The sequence below is a fragment of the Syngnathus floridae genome, chromosome 6 (assembly GCF_059516105.1).
Source record: "Syngnathus floridae isolate MCC-2025c chromosome 6, RoL_Sflo_1.0, whole genome shotgun sequence".
In the NCBI taxonomy this organism is placed as follows: Eukaryota; Metazoa; Chordata; class Actinopteri; order Syngnathiformes; family Syngnathidae; genus Syngnathus; species Syngnathus floridae.
Window position 1 is genome coordinate 3,133,332 of NC_142418.1, and position 20,005 is coordinate 3,153,336.

At 40.1% G+C, this 20,005-nt stretch overlaps 1 protein-coding gene across 4 annotated transcripts in view; it reads right to left on the minus strand.

Moving 5' to 3' along the window:
* Nucleotides 1-20,005, minus strand: part of vps4a (vacuolar protein sorting 4 homolog A) — a 123,495-nt gene that overhangs the window by 20,174 nt on the left and 83,316 nt on the right. For 2 of the 4 annotated variants that reach the window (XM_088377797.1, XM_088377794.1), the window contains one exon: nucleotides 12,561-12,701. The exons of 1 other annotated variant lie outside the window; for it this stretch is intronic. In XM_088377797.1, coding sequence (XP_088233923.1) covers nucleotides 12,561-12,701 — 141 coding nt within the window. Of the gene's footprint in view, nucleotides 1-7,621; nucleotides 8,040-12,560; nucleotides 12,702-20,005 lie in introns of those variants that run through there. One more of the 4 variants, XM_088377795.1, reaches the window with a different exon arrangement.

Sequence of the window (20,005 nt, forward strand, 5' to 3'; positions counted from 1 at the left end):
CGGCCCCCGACTTCCATACACGGAGGTGAAAGAGAGCTCCGTAGAGTATGACCGGGCGTGCGTAAAAGCCATAATAGTTTTTCAAACCTTCTGTGTCACTCCAAATCATTAAATCCTTCAAACTCTTCGTCCTCCGTGTCACAAAGCCGCTAATGATGCCGGTAGTACGTGGGGCCCTTTGTCATCCCGTGATCGAATCGTTGTCCTTTATGTAAACAACCACCGCGCCGCGCTGCTGACGTCACTTGAAATTCAAATTACAGTAATCCCTTGCTACATTGCGGTTCGTTTATCACGGTTTCACTTTTAATTTTTTTTATTTTGAAAATTTTTGAAAAAATTCACATATAAGTCGCTCCTCATTATAAGCCGCCCCCCCACCCAAACTATGAAAAAAAACGCGACTTATAGTCCGAAAAATACGGTAATAAAACAACAATTTCATCAAACCATCCGTGTCACTTCAAATCATTAAATCCATCGGAATCTTCGTCTTTCGTGTCACTTAAATAAAAAACACGCAGCTGTTGTCTCTGGAACTACGTGCACCGCTCACGACAGCCTCGTTGTCAGTTGCGGTTCCAATTATTCCACAGATCTACGTATATATTATAGTCACGCCCCACATGCCGCCGATTGCGGCAGGGACTCCCCGAATACCGCCGATTGCGGCTGGGATCCACGTATGCCTTTAATTTTGGAGCGGACTCTCCGAATGCCGCCGATTGCGGCGCGGGCTCCCTGAATGGCGCAGATTGCGGCTGGCACTCCCCCAGTCCTTTAAATTTGCCTCGCATCGTACGAGTAGCCGTTACGCAGCGGCACGTCTCTATGACTTATGTTTTGTGTGTTGCCGAGAGTATTTCATTTATGGTTATTTAGTATAGCGGAACCGTTACACGCAGTTAGTTATGTACTGTGTGCCGTCTGCTAGTGTTGTGTAACGTCGTAAATTGAGCGTTGACTGACGTGCTGTATTTCTGTCTGTTGCAGAACCACACACCACACATCACACACACATCACACACACACACACACACACACACACACACACACACACACACACACACACACACACACACACACACACACACACACACCACACAAACACACACCCCACACACCCTTCAAACAATAATCACACACACAAGAATCACATCCACACACTCAGACTCACCCATGTACACTACACACACCTGCTCTCACATCCTTACAACCAAACGTGTGCCTATACCCTTTTGCCAGTATGTCTGTATGCCCCTATGTGGCTGTTACTTTTTTTGCCGATAATTCAGTAAAGCAATCAAAACTGAACCACGTCTTCTCTCCTGTGTTCTGACCGACACCCGGGGGTGAAAAGACCATAACCATCCGAGCCAACCTCCTACACATTCCTCAGGCTCCCCAACAATAGCGGTAGCAGTTTGCATTATTTTATTGCAATGTTTTTCCTTATTCAGATTTGTTTCAAAACTACTGTTACAGTTAGACTTCACTTTGATGGTTATGGCAGTTATTGCAATTTTGTTGTTTATCACAGTAGATTGGTTTATTTACATTTCAAAAACCAGAAGCCATTCATTTAAAAATGTGATCGCACTTTAGTTTAGTTTGGATTGACACAGATGGTTTGATTATATTGTTGTTTATATAGTTGTTATTTGATATACAGTTTATATATCGTTATATGGGCCTGTGAAATAATTTGAACTGCAACTGACGACGAGTCCGATGTCAGCGGCGCAGCGCACACGCGGTGTTGTTTACATAAAATATGAAGAATTCGATCAATGGATTTAATGATTTGGAGTGACACGGTTTGATAATATTGTTGTTTATATAATAGTTATTTGGATAACTATTAATGTTACATCAGGCCCGTTCTCAGCTCCTTGTTTGTGTTTATGTCACATTAGCATACCATATCGTTTAGCCTGTTGTTCCTGGTTCATGTCTGTTCTTGGTGTTGGATTTTGTCAAATAAATTTCCCCCAAAATGCGACTTAAACTCTGGTGCGACTTATATATGTTTTTTCCTCTTTATTGTGCATTTTATGGCTGATGCGACTTGTACTCCGGAGCGACTTTTAAAATACGGTACATTGCAAAAACCAGAAGCCATTCATTTACAAATGTGATTGCACTTTTGTTTACATATTTAAGTGTTCAGATATTAAGATGTGATAGACATTTTTTGCATGATTTGAATGTGGCAAAATAACATGCTTTTTCTCTCGAATATATTGTTATAATCATTTGTTTCAGATGTACTGTAATTATTTTCTGTATACAAATTAAATTTGGTGTTCAAAAAGTCTTTTTTCAAACTTGACTCTTGAAAAAGAGGGGGTCGTCTTATAATCAGGCTCGTCTTATATTCGGGCCAATACGGTAATGAAGCAATCCCTTTGTGTGAAACTTTGGACAATTTGGCACACAAACAGAAAAACACTGACAAAAACAGTTTTTTTTTTTACTTTCTGCCTATAATAATTCAGCATTTTATTGTTATTGTTTATATGTTATTTGCATCATAGTATATTTTATGTGATAATTGTTTTATGTTCAGTTTTGGTTTGTATATTTTTAATGCTGCCTCTTGACCTGGTCACCTTTGTAGATGAGCTCTACAGTGATCCATCGCTGCTTCACCTATTGCGGCCTCGGTTTGCGGGTTTTTATCAAACCAAATATTGTAGATACATTCAGTGCATTGCGGCTTTTTGAGGCGTCACTTGGAGCCTGACTTTACAGCACACTATTGGCCGGTAGAGGGTCGAGACCAATGCGAACATGATGATCTGTATCCTTGCTGCTGATTAGCTTAGAGCTGTAGGAGCACTTCTAAGCACGCTTTATCTCAGGCTCCCGCAGTCGCACTATGTATCCACTCTTCCACTTCGTTTATATATTATTTTATTATTATTATTCGGGCCAATACGGTATTTTGAGGAAGCAGGTGCCAGCAGCAGCGGCTACGAGCAGTGGCCTGCCTAGCAGTGTTTTTTTTTTCTCTTGTATCGATATGTCGATCAATGCGTTTCACTGCTGATCACATGCAGCTCTTGCTTTTCAGCCTGCAGCCAACTAGATCAAGACCAGCCTGTGAGCAGTGTAGCATCCATCTCCATTTCATTAACGTTGCATGTTATAAATCAAACCAGTAATTGAATCACTGAGATTATAGAACTTCACTTTTATAATTGTCCAAATTGCCATATTTTTTACATTTTGTCATGAACATTAGAATGTAACAGTTATTGCAGCATTTATATAACATTATTAGCATATTATGTAATCGGATAAAAATAATTATACATACAGTTCAATTGTATGATTTCAATATATAACGCTTAGAGGACAATAGTTTCATAAAAATTCTTGACATAATTATTAGGCACAAGCAGTGAACGCTGCGAGGACCCTATGGTTTTTATAGAAATTCTTAGTATTATTCTCTATAAAGACACACATTTTTGAGGAACTGAATGCGAACAAAAAACGCACCAAATTTTACAGAAACATTGGGCCTGGCGGAAAACTTTATATTTTAAAGTTGCCATACACGAGTACAAAAAAAAGGTCTGTAGTGTGAAAGAACAATGTTGGACTATTTCGTCACATTTACAGAAGTCGTATTTCAACAAGACTTCTGTAAATGTGAAGATATAGTCCAAAATTGTTCTTTCACGCAACAGATCTTTATTTTTTAAACAAGAGAGGAGCCAGATGAGGTGGCTCGTGCATCTCATTAGAATGCCTCCTGGACATTCTAATGAGATGGAGTTCCGGCCATGTCACACCGGTAGGAGACCCAATGGACGACCCAGGACGTGCTGGAGAGACTATGTCTCTCCGCTGGCCTGAGAAGGCCTTGGGATCCCCCGGGATGAGCTGGACGAAGTGGCTGGGGAGAGGGAAGTCTGGGCGTCCCTCCTAAAGCTTCTGCCCGACCGCGGATAAGCCGAAGAAGATGGATGGATGGATATTTTAAGAAACTTCTAGAACATTTTTAGATGGTTTTCAAACTTTGGGTGTTTCATCTAAATATGTTTAGGATGAAAAGTTATTGAAAGCTTTTTATTTTATAGCACGCTGTTGCTGTGGCAATTCGCTGCTTACAAAGAAAAATCATGGTGTTTTTGGAGTGTCGAAACCTAGGCAAACACACATCAGACCTTAAATGAAAACCAGTATCGTTAAGAGGTTTTAGGTACAAGTTAGCCATAACAGCAATATGCAATAACAACATTACATTTGAGGTTGCCAGACCTCGGGATAGTACCAAATCTAAAGTATTACCGTTTTTATGCATTGCTTCATTTATTGCCTGTGTGAAACCAAAAGTATCGATTATTGTCTGAAACGGCACGGTAAGTGGTTCTGACAGTAGCTTCATATATTGTCACAGATAATTATTGTATTATCGGCATGAGTCACCAAGTCCACAAATCCACAAATTCTGAAAATTCATCTAAAAAGTAAGTGTAAGCGCTAAATACAACCCTGCCCTGTTATTTTGTTGTTACTGTTCACAAGTACTCTTGTTATAATAAAGATGCATACATGTCAAACATACTTTATGAAAGAAAACATTTAAGTAGTTAAATTAACAGTCTCCCTAAAAAATATATCAATCGATATATACGTATATATATATTTATTGTGAGAGAATGGTTCCTTCTGAGACTGCTCTTTCATCCCCTTGATGTAGCTCATGTTGCTGTCATTGAAGCACAAACATTCCGAGTATATTTGAAGCACTTCACACTCGAACCTGCCATCTCTATGGATAATGGTGTGATCACCAATCTCAGAAAAAAACTTTACTTCTATGATCGTGGTGAAATACTGGCCAATATTGCAACTACCGCAATTTTCGGACTATAAGTAACGTTTTTTTCATAGTTTGGGTGCGGGGCGACTTATAATAAGGAACGACTTATATGTGGGTTTTTTTCAAAAATTTTCAAAAAGAAAAAGTGAAACCGCGATAAACGAAGGGCCCCACGTACTACCGGCATCATTAGCGGCTTTGTTTCTAAGTGACATGGAGGATGAAGAGTTTGAAGGATTTAAGGATTTGGAGTGACACAGAAGGTTTGAAAAACTATTATGGCTTTTACTCACGCCCGGTCCTATTCTATGGAGCTCTCTTTCACCTCTGTGGATGGAAGTCTGGGGCCAGCGATCGGCCGGGTGGCTGTCCGGGGATGGTGGATGGGGTTCGGTCATGGCTTTTACACACGCCCGGTCCTATTCTATGGAGCTATCTTTCACCTCCGTGGATGGAAGTCTGGGGCCGGCGCTCGGCCGGGTGGCTGTCCGGGGACGGTGGATAGGGCTCGGTCATGGCTTTTACGCACGCCCGGTCCTATTCTATGGAGCTCTCTTCCACTTCCGTGGCTGGAAGTCCACGCCGCCACACGCCTGGAAATTTTTTTTTGTTAAATAAAGAGCCGTTTACCAAACCCACGTCTTTCCTTGAACTTTGTTAACGCTACAATATAGTTATATAGTAGATCTGTGGAATAACAACGAGGCTGACGTCACGGTGCACGCGCGGCGTTGTTGACAAAGGACGAGGAATTTGCTCAATGGATTTAATGATTTAGAGTGCACAGATGGGTTGATAATAGTATTGCTTGTATAATAGTTATTTGATATCTAATTTATATATCGTTATATGGGCCTGTGGAATATTTTGAAGGGCAAGCGCCGTCAGCCGCGCGCACCCATTGTTGACAAAGGACGATCGATGGATTTAATGATTTGGAGTGACACAGATGGTTTGATAACTTTATTGCTTATATAATAGTTATTTGATATATAATTTATATATCGTCATATGGGCCTTTGGAATATTTTCAAGTGCAAGCGCCGTCAGCCACGCGCACCCATTGTTGACAAAGGACGATCGATGGATTTAATGATTTGGAGTGACACAGACGGTTTGATAACATTATTGCTTATATAATAGTTATTTGATATATAATTTATATATCGTTATATGGGACTGTGGAATATTTTGAAGTGCAAGCGCCGTCAGCGGCGCGCACGCATTGTTGACGATCGATGGACTTAATGAAATCGAGTGACACGGATGGTTTTATTAACGTGTTATTTATGTAATAGTCTTTTGAATAACTCTGAATGTTACGTCAGGCCCGTTCTCATCTCTTTGTTTGGGTTTATGTCACGTTACCTATCGTTTAGCCTGTTGTTGCTCGTTCATGTCTGGTCTTGGTGTTGGATTTTGTCGAATAAATTTCCCCCCCAAAATGCGATTTACACTCCGGAGTGACTTATATGTTTTTTTTCACGTTATTGGGCATTTTATGGCTAAAGCGACCTACATTCCGGAGCGACTTTTAGTCCGAAAATTATGGTACTCTTTTTCACCCATTCTTCTTTTTTCTTTTCTTTTCTTTTATCATCGTGTTTTCTGGTGACTATCGGTGGCTGTGCTACAGTGTCATTTCAGACTTGGCATAAACATTACAGCCAATCAGCGTCTTCGTGCTTTGTTCGCTCGTTTATATGTTTACAGGATTATTTTAAGGAACGGCTCTGTTTCTGTGTAGACAGGGCCTCAAACTCTAACTGCGCAACCAGTTTGTGGAGTTATTAGATGAGTATGTAGACCTAGCAAATCAATTTATTTTGCTTGAGACCTTTGAATATTTAGCCTGATCTATTTTTTGTCCTTGTTCCCAGCCTGTCATCTTGCCCACATTTGCTGTACACCCGCTTGCTTCCTGCAATGTCGCAATGACTCAACTTTGAGATCCTAGTTGCTGACCAGTAACGCTCCACCTGTGGCCACTCCATTCCTTATTACACCACCTGTTGTGCAATAAATATACAGTAATCCCTCGCTACATCGCGGTTTGTTTATCGTGGTTTCACTACATCGTGGATTTTTTTTCCAAATTTAAAAAAAAAAAAAGTCGAAATAAAACTTCTAAATTGAGGAATTATGGCACGAACGTTGCCCACACGCCAGCAGAAGGCAAGGAGTGCCCACACAATTGCAGTGCGTACACTTGTAACTTTTTATAAAACAATTGTTAAAATAATACGAGTTTTAAAAACATATTTACAGTGTTGTACGTTGTTATAGGTAAATTGTTATAATAATAAAAGAGTTCTAAAAACATATTTACAGTATGTACACTTGAACCTTGTTATGAAAAAAATTATAATAATAAAAGTTGTTCTAAAAACATATTTACAGTATGTGTTAAGAATTTTCCATGTTATTTATGTTATTCAGCCGTGCTTTGATTTGAGATAGGGTGATTTATTTTGAAGGCCGTTTTCAGGCGATACCACTTCCTGTTTTACGTTCGTGGACATATGTCGGTTACAGTGGTACAGGAGTTATTGACGATGTAAATGGGTCTCCCAACAAGATAAATGAATGATCACGTGTCTAACCCAGGAGTGGGCAAACTTTTTGACTGGCGGGGCGAATTGGGTTCTAAATTTTGACCGGGGGCCGTACCAGGAGCAGATAGATGTAGTGTTTGTGTGAAGTATCGTATTGGCCCGAATATAAAACGACCCCGATTATAAGATGACCCCCTCTTTTTCAAGACTCAAGTTTGAAAAAAGACTATTTGAACACCAAATTTAATTTTTATACAGAAAATAATTACATCTGAAACAAATGATTATAACAATATATTCAAGAGAAAAAGCATGTTATTTTGTCTCATTCAAATCATGCAAAAACTGTCTATCACATCTTTATATCTGAACATTTAAATATGTAGAATCACATTTGTAAATGAATGGCTTCTGGTTTTTGAAATGTAAAAATACCAATCTACTGTAATAAAACAACAAAATTGCAATAACTTGAAACAAATCTGAATAAGGAAAAACATTGCAATAAAATAATGCAAACTGCTACCGCTATTGTTGGGGAGCCTGAGGACTGTATAGGGGGTTGAGTCGGATGGTTATGCTCTTTTCGCCCCTGGGTGTCGGTCAGAACACAGGAGGGAAGACGTGGTTCAGTTTTGATTGCTTTACTGAATTATTGGGGGAAAAAAATAAAAATAAATAACCATAAATGAAATACTCTCTGCAACACACCAAGCATAAGTTCGATGGATCAAGACAACAAACTACATTTGCTGGCGACCGTTAGTCGCCATGCCGCTGCGTAACGGCTACTCGTACGATGCGAGGCAAACTTAAAGAAGCCGTCAATCAAACGGCGCGCACACGAAGCAAACCGCAATCGGACAAACGGCACAACAGTGGACAGTAGTAACAATGAAATGTATATACTCACTGTGTCAAAGACGCGCACGATCACAGCAACATACTCAGTCGATACCAGCAACCTTTAATTTACCGCTGCGCACAAGTGAAAATCGGTATAATGTCTAGACCTCGAATATAAGACGACCCCCACTTTTTCAGTCCTATTTCAACGCGAAAAAGATCGTCTTATATTCAGGCCAAAACGGTGATAGAAATGACATGTAAAGGTCATTGCACAAAAGGTTTTTACTTTTAGTAAGTAGCAAACCATGGATATTCACAAAAAGCTTTTTGAAAACAAATGCATTTATTAACAGCATTAATAAAACATTTCACCAAAAACCTACTATCAGTGATTCTCATTAAATACGACACTGTTATTATGAAAAAGAGTTTCCATCACTTCAGCGCCTGCAGGTAAGATTTATGAAATAAGTTTATCTAATGAGGCAAAATCACATCAAACGGCAAATATTCTGACCAAATAAATCATCTTGAAGAATCAGTGAAAGAATACATCTAAATAAAGTAAAGAAATCAATAGTATTGTTGGTCTCCTTTTTTTGCTAGTGCATCGTGGTCAGGAGTAAACTTTGTTGTGGTAATTCTTAGGATAGAGCCGAGGTGTCGGTTCGTTAACCTAGATCTGTGACGGGCTTTATTGACATTCATGTGGCTGAACGTCTGCTCACACTTGTGGGCCGAGTCAAATTGTCCACTCTGTTGTTTTAAACACTCGGGACTCAATGTCCACCTTTCTTTTTTGATCTACTGCCCTTTGGGAAGAGGTACAGAAGCCTGCGCTCCCGCACCAACAGACTCACCAACAGCTTCATACTCCAGGGTGTTAGGATCCTGAACTCTCTCCCCCCTCTCCCCTCTCCCCCCTCCACTCTCGGCTGCATAACGTCCTGGCCTTTTGGGCCACGATGGCTGCTTTGCACTACTCCACTTGCGCTACTCCTACTGTACTTTTGCGCTATACACTGATTGTCTGCTGTATGCACAATTGCTCCATTTCACCGATGTTGCTCTTATTTATTCATTGCTCTTATTTATTCATTGTATGTGCCTTCTTATTTTTACTTTTTGTATTGTTAACTTGAATGTTTTGTTTGTCTGTGGACCAATTGAGTGTAATATGTCTTGTCACTGTGGGATAAAAGGAAACGCAACTTCGATCTCTTTGTATGTCTTGACGTGAATAAATTGACAATAAAGCAGATTTTGACTTGACTTTGACTCTTTTCCTCGGGCCACTCATTTTAATGGAAGGATTCCAGGGAAGGTTTGTGGGTGGCATGAGCGTAAAACTGTAACTGAAAGATCAGCGCGTGAATTACGAGAATGCTGACGTCACAGCCCACACTCGGAATTCAGCACTGATGGAAATAGAGCACGGAGTGCACCGGGTCCGTACTACTTAGTACGGACTGTACACACACTTGTGAGTGTGCACCGAGCTTTCTGACACGGCTTCCGGGAGTAAATGCGCGGGCGGGCGTTTCCCCATTTATTAGGGAAACATAATAATTGCAGGGAAAACGACGACAACATTTTTTAATAATACAATTTATTCAGGTTTGGCGGGCCGGATTAAATGGCCCTGTGGGCCAGATGTGGCCCGCGGGCCGTAGTTTGCCCATGTCTCGACCAACCTTTAGGACAATGTAGTATTCCTCCAAATGTTCATTTACATTCCTTTAGACGTCCGTTTTAGCACGTTCACAAATTAGCATCTTTCCGCTAACTCGTTAGCCTGCCCAGTACTTCTTGTTAACATGTTACACGCACACACGTATAATATTTACATTTTCAATATTTATACAACATTTTCTGTATGTTATTTATACTATTAATGTATTATTTACATGTTTGAAACAATTATTTAATGTTCTAATCATAAAATACCGTATTTTCCAGACTATAAGTCGCTCCGGTGTGTAAGTTGCACCAGCCATAAAATGTCCGAAAAAGTGAAAAAAAAACATATATAAGTCGCATTATGGGGGGCAATTTATTCGACAAAATCCCACACCAAAAACAGTCATGAACGAGCAACAACAGGCGAAACGATAGCAACAGCAGGCTAAACGATAGGTATGCTAACGTGACAAACACAAACAAAGAGCTGAGAACAGGCCTGACGTAACATATAGAGTGATTAAGGACAACTATTACATGAATAACATGTTTATAAAACCATCGGTGTCAATTCATTAAATCCATCGGTGTCAATTCATTAAATCCATCGATCGTTCGATACGATAGCAACAAGCTAAACGATAGGTATGCTAACGTGACAAACACAAACGAGGAGCTGAGAACGGGCCTGCCGTAACATATAGAGTGATTTAGGACAACTATTACATAAATAACATGTTTATAAAACCATCGGTGTCACTCCAATTCATTAAATCCATTGATCGTTCGATACGATAGCAACAGGCTAAACGATAGGTATGCTAACGTGACAACACAAACGAAGAGCTGAGAATGGGCCTGACGTAACATATAGTTATTAAAGAAAACGATTACATGAAAAACACGTTTATAAAATCCTCGGTGTCGCTCCAATTCATTAAATCCATCGATCGTTCTTTGTCAACAATGGGTGCGCGTGGCTGAGGGCGCTTGCACTTCAAAATATTCCACAGGCTCATATAACGATAGATAAACTATATTTCAAATAACTATAATAAGCAATAATATTATCAAACCATCCGTGCACTTTAAATCCATTAAATCCATTGATCAAATTCCTCGTCCTTTGTCAACATCGCCGCGCGTGCGCCCTGACGTCAGCCTCGTCTTTATTCCGCAGATCTAGTATATAACTATATTGTAGCGTTAACAAAGTACAAGGATAGACGTGGGTTTGGTAAACGGCTCTTTATTAAACAAAACAAACTTCCAAGCGTGTAGCGGCGTGCACTTCCAGCCACGGAGGTGGAAGAGAGCTCCATGGCATAGGACCGGGCATGCATAATGGCCATGTCCGAGCCCCATGCACCATTCGCGGACAGCCACTCGGCCAACCGCCGGCCCCCGACTTAGTAGAGTAGGACCGGGCGTGCGTAAAAGCCATAATAGTTTTTCAGACCTTCTATGTCACTCAAAATCCTTAATTCCTTCAAACTCTTTGTCCTCTGTGTCACTTAGAAATTATCACCGCTAATGAAGCCCGTCGTCCTTACGTGGGTACGTTTGTCCTTTATGTAAACAACTGCCGCGCCGCGCCACTGAAGTCACTTGAAATTGTAATCTCTTCACGGTTCTCCAAACTTTCTTTCTGCTGCTCGATTACTGTTTTCAGCTGCATATTTTACAACTTGAAGTTTGTAACCTGCAAAATATGAGTTTCTTTTTGGTGCCATTTTTCTTAAACCTACCCAGTTGATGAGTCACGGCCAACGGTGAAATTTAGACTGCCCTCATCCAGTTTCGTCTGAAAATAAAACTTTTTTCAGATGTAGTTTTTTGTTTTGTTTATTTGGTTGTTTTATCAAAGTCAAAGTCTGCTTTATTGTTGATTTTTTTTCATATACCAAGACACACAAAGAGATTGAAATTACGTTCCCATTATCCCTCGGCTATTATCCCTCGGTGAGATAGTACACATATGCATACAAGCAACACAAAAAAAACCCAAGAAGGCACAAACAATGAATAAATGAGTGTTGAATAAATGATAAATAAACAAATAATAATAATAAATATAAGAGGAGCAAAAATGGAGCAAGTGTACATACAGCGGGCAGTGGACTTGGATATGGTGCTTTAAAGTGTTAATTGCTTTATTTGATGTTTTCTCTATTTTTTATGTTTTGAATATGTTCAAGATAAAGATATAAAAGCATGTGAAGTGATCAACTATGCTAAAAATAACATGGGAAGTGGTCAACTATACTTGTAAGTGATGTCTTAATGATCAAGTAAAGATTTGTGAAAAAAAACATATATAAGTCGCTCCTGAGTATAAATCGCCCCCCCCACCCAAACTATGGAAAAAAAACCAATTTATAATCCGGAAATTACGGTATGCACTTAAATGGTTTCATATACATTGATTGACACAAAAAAATGTACAGATGAGAGGGTGACCGTACTTCGCGAATTTCACTTCTTGCGGGTGGTTTTTGGAACCAATTATCTGCGATAAACGAGAGATTACTGTAATTTCAAATCTCATTTCTGCACTTTGGGTCCCTCTCACGATCAGAAGCGTAAAACATAGCCTTCTTCACTTGTGTATTAAATCCTGAAATGTGTACATAGCTCACCATGCAGACTATTGGCTCAAGTAGCTTATCACTCGGCACATCCACCCAGGTCATCTCAAGGGCATCAGGGTCACCAGGTGAACAAGGCGTCAATAGGTCGTCCACCATGTCCTGGTTGTTGCTCCGCGACGCGCCACGAACCTGCAGGGGTTATACACAAATATACTGTGAACAAAACTCCATTGTAAAGGACAACCCCACAGTGGTCACAGAAATGACTTGAATCAGACAAAACTAACATTAAAAACTAGAGGTGCGAGCAGCTATGAAGGTCCTTCGCAGCCCAGGCCACTTCTATCTATCTATCTATCTATCTATCTATCTATCTATCTATCTATCTATCTATCTATCTATCTATCTATCTATCTATCTATCTATCTTCGTGCTTTATGGCACATAAGGCCTTCACAGAGCGCTTCCACTTGTCACGGTCAGCTGCTGCAGTCCTCGCTTCAGACCATGACTTACATCCTGCTTCTTTGCTTTCTTTCTCGACAGTACGCCTCCAGGTGGTCTTCGGTCTTCCTTTCCTTCTTTTTCCTTCTGGTACCCAGGTCATGGCTGTGTTGCAGTCGTTGTTGTGGTCCTGCCGTAGTATGTGCCCAATCATTTTCCATCTACGCATCATAACTTCTTCACTCAATGGCTCCATTTCAACTCTCTCTGGTAGGTCTTTAGTGCTGATGTGGTCTTGCCAATGTATGCGGAGTATTCTTCATAGGCATTGGTTGTGGAACACATTAATTGCCTTGCTGTCCCCTTTATTCATTTTCCACGTTTCACATCCATACAGCAGTACTGGCACTACTAGCGTCTTGTAAAGCTTTAGCTTGGTTCTTCTTAAGATGTCATTGGAGCTCCTGATGTTTTTAAGTTTGATAAATGCCCCTCACTTTTGACAGCTTATTCTTCAGATCTTTCATTCCGCCTCCCTCTTTACGTACTATTGCTCCCAAGTAAGTGAACTGGTCTACATCCTCAATATCTTGCTCATTGATCTTGATTCGTTCCTGTTTTTTTGCATTTATCCTCATTGTTTTTGTCTTTTGTGTATTGATCTTGAGTCCTACTCGCTTGGCTTCTGCATCCATTCGGGTTGTTTTATTCTGCATATTGTGTTTTGTAGAGGAGAGTAATGCTACATCATCTGCAAAGTCCAAATCATCAAGTTTTGATGTCAACGTCTATCTAATTCCATTGTCTCCCTCATGAACTGTTCTTCTCATTATCCAGTCTATCACAATTAAAAACAAGAACCGTGACATATTGCATCCTTGTTTTACGCCGGCTTTGATGTTGAACCACTCACATACTTCCCCTTGGTCTTCTACCGCACACTGGAAGTCTTCATAAAATAGTTTGACCATTCCCACAATCTTCTCCGGAATTCCATACTTCTTCATGATGATCCACAGGCTTTCGTGATGTACAGAGACGAAGGCTTTTCCAAAGTCTAAGAAGTTCAAGTATAGTGTTTCTTGCCACTCATTTACCTGTTCAATTATGTTTCTCAATATGAAGATTTGCTCTGTTGTTCTCCTACCTGTCCTGTAACCTGCTTGTTACTTTCTCAGCCTGCAATCGATTCCATTCTTTATTCGATCTACTATAATCCTGCCCAGTATGTTTCCCACTACAGAGAGCAGGGTTATGCCTCGAGTTTTTGCATTTTTTGAGATTTCCCTTCTTCGCTAGTTTGATGATTAGTCCTCTCTTCCACTTTGTTGGGATCTTCTCACGTTTCCATGTTTTCTGTAACAGTTGGTGTACTTTCATTGCCGAAAACTCTACATCTGCTTTTAATAATTCGGCTGTGATGGAGTCAATTCCTGCTGCCTTGCCATTCTGCAGTCTTTTTATTGTTTATTTGACTTCACTTAGTGTTGGTTCATTTACCGTGATCTCTTCAGTTCTGTTGCTGAATTCACATTTGTCTTCTTCAGTTATTGGGTTTTCCGGCTCTGTTCTATTTAACACTTCTTTGAAGTGTTCCATCCATCTCAATCGCATCCCTTCCACTAATGAGGTTACCATCCTTGTCTAGTACTGCTGTGCTCTGTCTGGGTCTCTTGTTGCACAGTGTCTTTGTTAGTCCATAAAGTGTCTGTGTTGTTTTCTTGCTTCAGCTTCACTTGCAATGTCCTCCATCCATTTCTTTTTGTCTGGTTTTATACTTTTCTTCACCTCTTTGTTCTTCTCTGCATACTTCTCTTCTAACTGCTTCTTGATTCTTTCAGAATGTCTTCCCAGGATCTTCTTATTTATTTCATCTCTTTGCTCTACGAGGCTCCATGATTCCTTGCTGATCCATGGTTTCTTCTTTTTCTATGGTGTACCCAATACTCCCTCCGCTACTTCTGTGTATGCCCTCTCTATTACTTGGAAGTCAGGCTCTACCTCTTCATCTCCTATTCCTCCTCACTCGTCCTCTTCCAGTACTTGGTACCTGTTTCTTTGACGGATAGTGAAGGTCTTTAACATGTTTTCGTTCTTTAGTTTTGCAATTTCATTCTTGATTCTGGTGTTTTTCCTTTCTTTTTGTCGTCTCTTCAGTCTTAGCTTGATTGTTGTACATACAAGATAGTGGTCACTTCCAATGTCTGCAGACCTGTGTACTATTCACTGAGTTCCTAAATCGTTTATTGATGAGTGTGTGATCAATCTGATTCCTGGTCTTCCCATCTGGAGATACCCACGTTGCTTTGTGTATGCCTTTATGTGGAAACAGCGTACTTGCTATGACTAGTTCGTTCATGTCACACATTTCGCACAGTCTTTCTTATTCTTTTTTAAAATGTTTTTATTTTTTTTATTCAATGTTTTACCAGGTAAGCCATTTGAGAACAATTTCTCATTTACAATGGCGACCTGGAGGCAAGGTGTGTGAAGTGTCTTGCCCAAGGACACACCGACATGCGACTGTGATCGAACCGCCAATCCTTCGGTTACTAACCGACCCACTCTACTGGCTGAGCCACAGCCGCCACCATTCTCCGTTGTTATTCAGCCTTCCCAGTCCGTGCTAGCCCATGACCCTGCCGTAATCTTGGTGTCCATCTCCTACTTTGGCATTCATGTCTCCTGTTACAATCAACATGTCATGTTTGTTCCTGCTATCTAGTACATCTTGCAGTCTTGTGTAGAATTCGTCCTTTTCTTGCTCTGCATCTTCTGTGGGTGCGTAAATATGTACAATTGTTAACTTAATGTGTTGGGAGTGGTACCTGGCTTGAATGATTCTTTTGTTCACTGGAATCCAGTCAATCAGGGCTCTTGTTGTTGCCTTCGACATGAGTATGCCTACGCCTTGTCTATGGTTGTCGTCGTCTCTTCCTGAGTAGATGATGGTTTCTCCTTCTGCCAGTTCCATTCTTCCTTGTACTGTCCAGTGTGTTTTGCTGATACCCATGATGTTCATTCCTCTGTTGGACATATTGCTGCTAGTGTGATGTTGCCACTTACGTATAGTGTTCGTACATTCCAGTTTCCAATCTTCATGGTGTTTTTCGGGTGCAGCAGTGGTCTATTCGGCCTAAGGGCGTCCTGTTGGCTTTGGCCCCTGTGCATCATCGTGTCTCTGGTTACAGGACTGGCTACAGCGTTCCCCTGATTTGGTGTGTGCGCTTTGCTTATGGTTTCTGTAATAATGCTTTTTTCCAGGAGAGGGTTATCAGCCCACAGCCCAAACCCCAACCTGGAAGGCCAGTGGAATCACTCTTTGTCTAGTCTCTACCCTTCGACCTGTTCGGCATGGGTGACCCTGCCAGGAGTGCAATACTCCAGCCGACATAGCTCTAGGGGTCATGGAGACATGCAAACCACCCCACCACGATAAGGTGGTGATCCAGTCGGGGTGGCCAGGCCACTACTAGCTAGGAGAAAATAAGAAAATTGTGCACTTGTCGAAAAGTTTAGGATTTTTAGGTCGTCAGGTATGTGCCTAAGGTTTAAAAAAATCCATGGGTTCAAGTTCAAGCTGGTATGGATACAATCCAGAATAGCCCCCAAGTAAAAAGTTATATCTCAGCTTCACACAGTCTTAAATTGCTGTATAATGAAAATAGTCTACTTTGTTTGACACAGGGACCCAAATTCTGGTATACAGTGATCCCCAGTTTATAGCGGGATATGCGTTCCAGAACCACCTGCGATAAACGATGCTCCATGAAATAGAGTACTTACAGTATATGTACAAACCGGATTCAGTTGAAATTGGGAAATTGTGTAAAATGTAAATATAAACAAAATACAATGATTTGAAAATCATTGTCAACCTATATTCAGTTGAACACACTACAAAGACAACATATTTAATGCTCAAACTCAAACTTTATTTTATTTTTCAAACAATTAACTTAGAATTTCATGGCTGCAACACGTACAGTAGAAGTTGGGAAAGGGCATGTTTACCACTTCGTTACATCACCTTTCCTTTTAATAACACTCAATAAACGTTTTGGAAGAGAGGAGACTAATTCTCTTTGCTTTTCATGTGGAATTCTTTCCCATTCTTGCTTGATGAACCGTTTCAGTTATTCAACAGTCCGGGGTCTTCCCTGTCGTATTTTACGCTTCATAATGCGGGACACATTTTCAATGGGAGACAGGTCTGGACTGCAAGCGGGCCAGGGGAGAACCTGGACTCTTACTTCGAAGCCACACTATTGTAACATGTGCAGAATGTGGCTTGGCATTATCTTGCTGAAATAAGCAGCGGCGTCCATGAAAAAGACATCGCTTGGATGGCAGCATATGTTGCTCCAAAATCTGTATGTACTTTTCAGCATTTATGTTGCCTTCACAGAAATGTAAGTCACCCATGCCATGGGAACTAATTCACCCCAATACCATCACAGATGCTGGCTTTTGAACTTTGCATTGTTAACAGTCTGGATGGATCCTCTTTGGTCCGGAGGACAGGACGTCCAGTGTTTCCAAAAACGATTTGAAAAGTGGACTCATCAGACCACAAAACACTTTTTCATTGTGCATCAGTCCATTTTACATGAGCTCGGGCCCAGAGAACTGGGCGGCGTTTCTGGATGTTGTTCATAAACGTTTTTTGCTTTGCATGGTAGAGTTTTAAGCCGCACTTACTGATGTAGTGACGAACTGTATTTACTAACAGTGGTTTTCTGAAGTTTTCCTGAGCCAATTTGGTGATATCCCTTACACACTCATGACGGTTTTTAAGGCAGAGCCGTCTGAGGAATCGAAGGTCACGGTAATTCAGTCTTGGTTTCCGGCCGTGGCGCTTACGTGCAATGATTTCACTATATTCTCTGAACCTTTTGATGATATTATGGACCGTACATGTTGAAATCCCTAAATACCTTGCAAGTTTGCTTTCACAAATGTTGTTCTTAAACTGTTCAACTATTTTCTCACGCAGTTGTGGACAAAGTGGTGAACCTCACCACATCCTTGCTTGTGAATGACTGAGCATGTTTGGGGAGGCTCCTTTTATACCCAATAATGGTACCCACCTGTTCCCAATTAGCCCGATCACATGTGGGATGTTCCAAATAGGTGTTTGATGAGCTTTTCTCAGCTTTCTCAGTATTTTTTGCCACCTTTCCCAACTTCTACTGGACGTGTTGCAGCCATGAAATTCCAAGTTAATTACTATTTGGCAAAAAACAGTTACGTTTATCAGTTTGAACATTAAATATGTTGTCTTTGTAGTGTATTCAATTGAATATGGGTTGAGAAATATTTTCAAATAGTTGTATTTTGTTTTTATTTACATTTTACACAATTTCCCAAACTTCAACCAAATCCGGTTTGTATTTATGTATGTATTTATACACTCTTGTATTGGATGATATAGCACGTCGTGTTTCTTGTTGGCCGCTAGGGGTCATGGGTGTATTGTGGGTTTTATTTTAGGTATGTTTTAATAATAATAATGATAATAATAATAATAAACATTTTATTTATAAGGCGCCTTTCAGGACACTCAAGGTCGCCGCACATAGACATAAAAACAATTATTAATTCTTATTTATTTATTTAGCACACACAAAACAACACAAATGTCACATGAAGAAAAAAAATAATTCAAAGAAAATAGTCATGCGCAAGGAAGACTAGACCCTGACAGGCTTATAAGGTGTCTCCCTCAGACTTCAAGTTAAAATTAAAGACAAAAAAAAATATTTAATCAATCAATGAGCCTACCATTTGAAGTAGGATTAAAATCAGTGTAATTACAACCGGATGGTAATAATAACCTAAAAAACAAATAATGGTAATAAATCCTTAGTAAACAAATAATAGCATCATCAAGGCAAAATAATAACAGTAGCCAAGGTAACAAGCACCCACACTCAGGTAATACTACTATAGTTCATAGTGCATACCCATGTGATTTGTGAATATGTGTTAACAGCAGTTCTAAACATGGAGGACGAAAAGACAGGGAAGTTTGTATGACTCAAGTCTAGCTTTATTTCTGGTGTTATGACAGTGATAGTCTTCCCTTTTCCTGTAAAAGCTATTGAGTGTAATGGGAAACAGATTGTGGGTTGCTTTGAAGGCCAACTGAGCTGTGTGGAGAAAGTTCACCTGGTATATGCTGAGAATTGATAGTTCCTGGAATAGCGGGAGTGAATGAGCAAGGTAGTTGGCATGTATAATGATTTGGACACACCGCTTTTGTAGACAATAGATGTGATGCAACTTGGTAGGATGAGTGCTGGCCCAAATTACGTTGCAATAATTGATATATGGGTAGATTAGGGAGTAATAGAGCATCAGAGTTGTTTTTCTGTCCAAAGTATGCCGTAGTTTGCTCAAAATCCCAGTATTCCTAGCAATTTTAGAAGATATTGTACTAATATGAGGTTTCCAGCATAGTTTGTCATCAATTAATATGCCCAGAAATTTGACAGATGAAGATAGAGAAATTAACTTATTGTCAATAAAGACCGCTACATCTTTGTTGCCCAAACAACTTTTCCCACAGTTGAACAATAAGAAGTTTGTTTTTTTTAGATTCAATGACAATTTATTTGCTTTGAACCACCGAGAAAACGTTGTCAATTCGTTGTTTATTCCTGAGAGAAGGTGTTTGAGATTGCTATGTGAATAAACACTAGTATCAGCAAATAAGATGGTTGACAGAAGGTGAGAGGCTCTACAGAGATCGTTAATATAAATTAAAAATAACGGGGGTCCAAGAAAGGAACCTTGTGGGACTCCACATTTGATGTCTAACTGGGGGGAGTCAAAGCCCTTAAATGAGACATATTGTTTCCTCTCTTTCAAGTAGCTGGCAAACCAAGACAGTGAGACATCAGAGACACCAATATGCTTTAATTTTGAAAAGAGAATCTCATGGTCTATTGTATCAAATGCCTTGGATAAATCAAGGAAAACTGCAATAGAGTATTCTTTCATATCATGAGCTTTGTATAGTTTTTCTGTTAAATGAGAGATAGTCA